Below are 8,099 nucleotides of genomic sequence, written 5' to 3' on the forward strand. Positions count from 1 at the left end.
TTATATTTTAGCAGATGAGTGATTAAGCATATATCCGAATATTAAAGTAGCAATTAAAGTAGCCAATATTTCTATCAGATCAGTCTATTCCTTCATTTCTTTCTAGTCAGGTCTTCATTCCTTCCAGGTAGTTTGTGCCTTTTGCATAAGACGATTCTGGTCTGCAGAAGATCTTCGTCGTCATATGAGAACTCATACTGGAGAACGGCCTTTTTCCTGCGATATTTGTTGTAGAAGATTTACCTTGAAACATAGCATGCTGCGACATAGGAAGAAACATGAATCTATCGATTCGACAATGTATATTGGTACAAGTGGCGATGAAGAGAATTCTCCAACACAGCCACCAACAATTACACCACGAAGTCAGCAACAACAGCCAATTCTATTGGCAACCAATAACGGAAATTCCCTAATTCAAGATAGAATCTCTTTACCTACTGTTGCTTCAGTCGCTACTGGTGATGCTGCACCAAGTGGACTGATGAGATTTAATCCTTACGAGAAATTAACTACTCTCACGGGAAAGTTGGCTAGTATTCCGCAAAATGTGAATCCAGAAGCAAACGAGAATATGGATAATGATTTAATTTCGAATCTTTTAGGAATAAGAGATAAAAATTTCATGGATCGAGTACTGCAAGGAACTGCTGACGATGCCGCTAAATTATTAGGAGTGAGCCAACGTGGTTAAATTTTACTTTGGGACATCAAGAATTTTTTTATTTTTTTATTATTTTTTTTTTTTTAATATCTTTTCATAATAATGGCAATGCAAAAATACAAGTTTTAATTTTAGAGATTCATTGGTTCGAAATATATAAAACTAATCTGTGATTTACAGATTAGATTACGTACTTAACCTATGATTGACAGATTAGTTTTATACTATATTGGTTTTAGAATCTAAAACAATTAATGTTATACATATATAACTTTCGAAACAATGGACTCTTTCAAAATTTATATTTTTGTGTTTTATTCGCCGAATATTATTAATATCATAAATAAAAAAAAAATTAAAAATTTTTGGTGCCCCATTTTTACTTTTACATAATGCTAGCGATCATAGAATTGTTATATTTTTTTTTTCCATGGTTAAGTGCCTTTTTTTTTTCTTATATTTCTACGAAACGCAGATATTTATGTATCTCTTTATATTAATGTATGTACATATATGACACGTGTGAATCACACGTTTCTAGTAAGTCTTAAAAGCCAGCGTTATACGCTTCAAAAACATAAAACTTTGATATAAGGACGAAGATTAACAATACGTCCATCATAAAATATAAAATAGTCGTTTGAATAATTTTTTTTTTAATCGATCAAGTCGTAAAAACCCAAAGATATATTTAACACAATGAAGTAAATTAGTTATATGATACGTGTATTTATTGTCACGTAAATACTTAGAACTGAGATTTATCACATTGTAACGAGGAAAATTTTTTTGCCAATGTAATTTTTGAAGAAGAAATATCTAGAAACAATTGAAAAAATTGATAAAGAATGTTCGATTTATTTCGATTTTCTTGTATCGATTTATCATTCACCCGAAGATGATGAGGGTCGATCGATAAAATCCTAAATACATTTCTGTTAGATGTCATGCAAATCGAAAAACATGATCGATAATAAAATAATATAGGAAAAAAAATTGATCATTATTATATAAATATATATAATAATCGATTTCTATTTCTTCGGGCAAAAGATTACTGTATATAGATAGCTTAATTAAAGTTTTTAGCAGGTTTATGTTTCGCGTATATACATAACCTACGTTAAACTCTTTAAAAATGATATCTAATAAAAAAATTGCAACTATACCAAATAGTCGGTTTCGATTCAATTTATCATAACGCGGCAATCGGATCCTTGGATGGATGCCAGAAATACGAGTCGAATTAATCGATAAAATGCAATAATCGCCGCACTTTTATCCCTTTCTTTTCTACATTCTTTCCACATTCTTTCCTATAGTTTTTTGTTCTCACTTTTGGTCGTTCACTATATACTCCTTTTACATCACAAATACACATTTCATGTATATACACAGGTATATACTTTCTTCTCTAACCTTGTAATCTTTCCTTCTTTTTTCTTTCTATTTCTAAATCTTTCTTATTTCTGAGTCTCTCTTTTTAAAACTCATTATATTTATTTTTTTTTAGCAAAAACGGCTGCGTACAAATCGACGTGTGCTCGCCAAAAGAAGAGTTTAAAAAATTTGGGGTGTTTTCCGTTTTGTTTTAAGTTCCTTCAATAATATCTAGATTTTTTTTTGATTATAAGTTATATAAGTATTGTGCAAGTTAGTTCAAATAAATTATATGTGTATACAAAAAACTTTTAATTATCGATATGTAAGAATTTGTGATGTATCGAACTCCGACAATGAATCCATTTTTCATCTAAAGCAGCGTAATTTCCTTATGTAATTTTAAGGTTAAGAATTAATTTTCTTATTAAAATGTAAACTTTTACCAGAAATTAGTCAAAAAAATATTAAATATAAATATTAAAAATAAAATAAGATAAAAATATAAACATACAGTTTGTATGTAAACCATATGTGTGTAAATACAGTACATAACTTGATAACTGGAGACTTAAGTTATTGATAAAAATATGTGAAAATTTGTATATTTTTCTTGTTCAATTTCAATGACGACGATATATTTATCAGAGTAAAGTAAAAAATGTTTTTTTTATTAAGATAATATTAGATTAATGGAAGACACCCTAATAATTTCGTTCTGAATTGGCGTTTCCATAAAAAAATAGTTAGATTTAAAAAAATTATGAATCCAAAAAAAATTATTTTTTAAATAATAAATTTTATTTCATAAAATTGCTGATGGAAAGTCGTCAATTTTATAAAAAAAGATTATTTTTTGTTTTTTTAATATTGAGCATTGTTTTGAATATAATATAAACATTATTAGTTTCAAATAATTCAATGTAGAATTTAATTTCTTTGAAAAGTATATAACGAATAAAAAAAAGATTAATAAAAGTATTAAATGAATCATTTAATCATCAAAGTATAATATAAATATAAGTTGAAGAGAAAGAAATAGGAAACGCTATTTCAGATTTAACATATTTTCTCGTCGATATGTATCGCAATTATGAATTTTACGTAAAAAAAAAGATATATATATATATATATATATATAAAATAAGTAAACAAAAAGATTTATTTATTAAAAAAATAAAATAAATCTTTAAAGTGATATCTTTAAAGTGAACTACATCTTTAAAGTGAACTTTTTTTTGAATTGTTAATATAATAATTATTGTAGCGTATGTGTACATGATTATGTTGTATTATGAATAAGAATATACTATATTAAAATAGAAAAATAATGATTTGTGTTTCATTATATAACTCATAAATTATTTTTAAAAATAGAGTAGGAAATAATAAGCACACATGAAGCAGCCCTTTCCACAAGTTTATTTTCTGTCGAATATTATAATATTTCACTAATAGTAACGTCCAGTAAATAATATCAATTAAAGTAATAAATTATTAGGAGCAATCAAGCATATATTACTATGTACATATAAATATTACACATTTCACTAATCTGCATTCTACTATAAAACTCTATCGACAAAATAGCGTCGAATGCCAATATAAGAAAGACTCGCTTGCATTTTTCCATATTTTTTTTTTTTTTTTTTCTCTTTCAAATGTTTACACTTCCGCTTCTTAACTCACTCAGGAGACATATTGTCGAGGGAGTAATTTTCGCGGTTCCGTTATCCGTTTTAATGTCTACCTACAAAACGCTTTTAGTCACTCTATCACGATTATACAAACATATGTGCGTTTAACAAGAGACACTTAACTATTAGATCGATCAAACAACACCAACGCTCATATGGAGCTTTCTATTAAAAGATTTCAATCTTAAACGTTCAAAGTAGCAACGAGTATTTACTATTCCGATGCAATTAAAACATCTGCGGATCTTCCGTTAATCGCTTCGTGAAATTACAAACAGCCGTATGGAAGATTTTTGGTCATGTTTAATTTTTTTCTCTGGAAAACACGAACAGTATTATATCTATATAGAGATCAATTAAACGCACTTGAACGTAATTTTAGCTTTGCTCTTTATAATCATTTCAAGATCTATCTGAAGAAAGATCATTTCATGATCGGCACGATACTCTCTGTAAAATCTCTGTTCAACATCTTACAAATGATCCTAAATAAATCATCGTAAGTACTTAACATTTAATGTATCATAATGGAGAAAAACATGGTTATGCATGCATATATTTGTATGTTAGTAGAATATGATTAGATCATTGGAAACTCTGACTTTCTCTGATTAAGAACTACGAATAATGAAAAAGCGGACAGAACATGGAAGCGATTACGAAAGTACTACTACACATATGTACATGTATTGCAGCGCTTTTTGACTTGACAATTAAAGCGATTTATCGGTTGATGAACTTATATTCTTATTTTTTGTTACTTTTTTTTTTATCGTTTTCATATAAACAAATCAATAGCACTTTTTTTTAGACATTCTTCACATACAGATAACATCCATTCTATATGCACTCGTAAATAAATTTAACAAAGAAAATATTAATACGAGTATTATGTCGCTGAATCACCACCTGCTGAAATCATGCTACAGTATGTTGTTCACTTCTAAACCAGGATCTGGTTGAGTCATATTGTTCGTCGTAAATTCAAATGGTTCCACATGTTTTATCTCATCCTCAATTTTCACCGTGTTACTGCTTATATCTTCCGAAACTACAGCATTGTTGCAAATTTGATTTGCTGTGTTCATTGTATCTTCTGTTTTTATATCTTGTTTTATCATAAACGCCTGTTTCTTTGTCTTTGTTTCTCGCTTTGTATCAGTTCTCTCCCTTTCATACATGAATGTCTTTCGTTTCCTTCTCATCGGTTTACACACTTTTTTATATAAAACATTCATTTCTTTTATTCTACTTGTTGGTATCGTCCAATCCATTTCCTTGGATGTTGTATCAGAATTACGTGTGGGATCCATTGTACTTTCATATTCAGGAATTTCTAGCCCTAATTTTTTCATAACACTGATCATTATCTCATCAACATTGCCATTAATAATTAAATCTGCCTTTTTATCCTAAAATAATATCCTTTGTTTTTAAATTATGTTATTTAACAGATAAATAAATATACTAATCATAAAATAATAATTTATAAAAATATATCCTTAAATTATTAATATATCTCTTATTAAAAATTTATAATTAAATTTATATATAATAAAATATAAATATATAATTAAATTTTTTTCAAATAAAAAATTCTCTTACATGTTTTGTAGGTTGTAGATTACATATAACAAGTCGACCTCCGTATTTTTTGGTATATAGAGGTAAATTACCGCTCGGGATAATCTGAAGTGTTGTTCCAAGACATATACTTAAATCCGCAACACTGTAAATATATATTTTTTATTCAATATTTCTTATAATAATAAAATTATCGAACAAAGTAACTTTCGTAAATAATTGTCAACTAAAACCTGAGATATCAACATAGGATTTTCGATCAACGAATCGTTCCAAATCTTATTAATATGTAATTCTTAAATTCTCAACAACAGTTAGGCACTCTTCCTTTCATCTGTTCGCAAAAAATACCAAATTTTTAACATTAAAATGTATTATAATGTGCATTTACTTTATAAAATATTTTTATCATCTGCTTTAAGAATCTTGCACCGTGCCTCGTGCTTTAAATTTGTTATATACTGCGGTATAAAAAAAATAGAATTTATCGCGTTTTTTCATCAATTTACCTAGAATGCAAGTCAGATAATGTCAGATCACTGTCAGGCAAGTTGTGTTCCCAATCGAGAATCGTGTCATGCATACGTCCACGGCATGGACGACCACCAATTTGTTCAGATCTACACACAGTATCAAGGGATTTTTTCCCTACGCTCTTGGTCGCGAAGTTCCGAATAAATTGTCTAAATAAATATTATAAAATTTGATATTAATTCATAATTTTATCATGGTAAAATTTTATTTTTAATAAAAAATACCAACCTTCCACATTTATCACATTGTTCAGTAAACATATTTCCATGTAATTCTGCAAGATACTGTCTTTGTACACCAGATCGAAGATGCAAACCATCAATGTTCTGACTTATAATAAACTTAACTTTTTCTAAAGAAAAAATAATATTCATAAAATTTTATATTAATCTTTTATATATAATTGTATTTTGATATTTTAATCGTACTCACTAGCATCTACTAATTTTTTCAATGCCATATGTGTTTTTGTAGGAATGGCTTCATCAAAGGAAATATTCATGGTAGGTTTCAAACCTTTCTGTTCTAATGTCCATACTCCATTTGTACCTCTAAGAAATCATATACATAAATAATTAAAAAAATTTATATAATAGTGACATATATTCACATTTCATATAAATATGAAAAAAATAGAATTATGTATTTATTGAATAATAATTAAATTTAATTAAATTATTTATTTAAAATATTTTAATTTATATTTTTATGTGAAAAAAAATATATATATTTTTTCTAAATTATTCATTTTTATCTTATCTGTATATTTATTTAATAAAATTTTCACAAATCTTATTATTCCTATTCAATTTTGTACATTAATCAGCATTTTGGAATAGATCACGGTCACCATTGTCGCGCGCAACAATGGTGGACGCGTCTATCAAAAGGAATTTTAATCGTTTCTTCGCGGCTCCGTTATTCCCGCTCGATTAATTTAAAAGAATTGGTCAGTGGCGCTTTCGAACACATACCTAACAGATCGCAATTGCAGGACGATCGGGGTGGTCAGGGAGGGGATGAAAGTAGGTAGAAGTAGGGTGGGGATTTGAGCGAAAAATTACAAATGATAATCACCGAAAATCCGGAATGCCCGCCGCAGTACTGATGCCGGCACCGGTGTGAACGACGACATGCCGTGCGGCCTGTATCCAATCGGCTAGAAGGCCACATTTCAATCGTAATGCCTCGATACTGTCGTATCTCTGTAAAAAAAAAAAATTTCACACATCAGGCGGCGAACGATTAAAAATTGTCGCGGATGGCCGACTCCCGCCAAATGAACGGTCAGGAATAATGCTTTTTACCTCTTCCAGACCCAACACTCCTTTGTTTTCGTACTGCGAGAGACCGTCCGCGTAGCTGCATGACATTTTGCTTGCGCGATCGTTCGAAAATTTCGACCCGAAACCTGTCTATGACGCTAACAATGGCCTGATCGTGTTTTTTATAACTCGAAAACTGGCATTTCGTGCACGATATTACTAGATTCGCATGTGTCGAATGACACGTAAACAATTTGTAAGTTAATGACCGCGTGCTGTTATGTTTATACGCTACGAATGACGATAAGTGATAGGAAACTCGAGATCCACGGAGAACGCATTCTGTTTTATAGACTGCACTGCATGCAATGAAATGGCACTTGAACAGAAAGAAGATAATAAACGTGCAACGCATGCGCAATATGCGCCCCAGGGAGAGGTGGCTATAGCGCTGCAGACGCTTGAGTTTCTCGCGTCCATTCAATTCATGCCGCGAACATTCAGCGCCATCTACAGTTATTATTCATAACTAAATTTATTTCGCGGTAATATTCAAAATAATCCTTTGTTGAACTATGTTATAAAGCGCGCATTTTCATTCCTCCATTATCATTTTTCTGTCTCTATCGATTTACTAAATAAAGTTTAAAAATGTACTTTGTGCTTTTTTTATTCATTATTTTAAGATACTTTTCTCAATTTTTTCTCAATATTTTTTCTATTCATGAATTTAAATATCATAAAAAATTCAAATTTATATTATATAACATTTTAGATAGAATTTTTTAAAAATTTAATTCAATTTGAAATAGTATTTTAAATATATAAAAATATTAAATATAAACTTTAGCATTTTTATATATAATTTTTTTATATTTTTAAAAACAATTTATCATATTTATAAAAAATTAAAGAAAAATTTTGTATTTAAAAATTTAAATTAAAAAGAATTTGAAAGAATATTATAATACAATT

At 28.7% G+C, this 8,099-nt stretch overlaps 2 protein-coding genes across 7 annotated transcripts in view; one reads left to right on the plus strand and one right to left on the minus strand.

The window, feature by feature from the left end:
- Positions 1–2,651, plus strand: part of LOC102671054 (ras-responsive element-binding protein 1-like) — a 68,373-nt gene extending 65,722 nt beyond the window's left edge. For 2 of the 5 annotated variants that reach the window (XM_031515231.1, XM_006609771.2), the window contains 2 exons: positions 128–676; positions 2,178–2,651. In XM_031515231.1, coding sequence (XP_031371091.1) covers positions 128–676; positions 2,178–2,228 — 600 coding nt within the window. In that variant the 3' untranslated portion in view covers positions 2,229–2,651. Of the gene's footprint in view, positions 1–127; positions 1,008–2,177 lie in introns of those variants that run through there. The other 3 variants (XR_004151864.1, XM_031515232.1, XM_031515233.1) reach the window with 3 other exon arrangements.
- Positions 2,652–3,678: 1,027 nt separating this feature from the next.
- On the minus strand, positions 3,679–7,579 carry LOC102676173 (NAD-dependent protein deacetylase Sirt6). 2 transcript variants are annotated; one of them, XM_006609719.2, is made up of 7 exons: positions 7,167–7,579; positions 6,937–7,064; positions 6,292–6,410; positions 6,088–6,211; positions 5,835–6,008; positions 5,347–5,470; positions 3,679–5,153 (listed from the first exon to the last, which is right to left on the minus strand). In XM_006609719.2, exons 1-7 carry the CDS (start codon positions 7,230–7,232, stop codon positions 4,665–4,667), a joined length of 1,224 nt encoding a protein of 407 aa, XP_006609782.1. In that variant the 5' UTR covers positions 7,233–7,579; the 3' UTR covers positions 3,679–4,664. The 2 variants fall into 2 exon arrangements, with proteins under 2 accessions (XP_006609782.1, XP_006609783.1); XM_006609720.2 differs by lacking the exons at positions 6,937–7,064; positions 7,167–7,579 and adding an exon at positions 6,614–6,833.
- Between the last annotated feature and the right edge of the window lie 520 nt (positions 7,580–8,099).

This window comes from Apis dorsata, unplaced genomic scaffold, assembly GCF_000469605.1.
Source record: "Apis dorsata unplaced genomic scaffold, Apis dorsata 1.3 scaffold_59, whole genome shotgun sequence".
Lineage (NCBI taxonomy): Eukaryota > Metazoa > Arthropoda > Insecta > Hymenoptera > Apidae > Apis > Apis dorsata.

Coding starts and splice junctions, on each gene's coding strand:
- LOC102676173 (XM_006609719.2), bottom strand. CDS start 7,232: ATGTCATGCAGCTACGCGGACGGTCTCTCGCAGTACGAAAACAAAGGA. Junction 5,471..5,834: donor TTATCTGACTTGCATTCTAG/GTAAATTGATGA, acceptor ATATATTTACAG/TGTTGCGGATTTAAGTATAT. Junction 5,154..5,346: donor ATCTACAACCTACAAAACAT/GTAAGAGAATTT, acceptor ATATTATTTTAG/GATAAAAAGGCAGATTTAAT.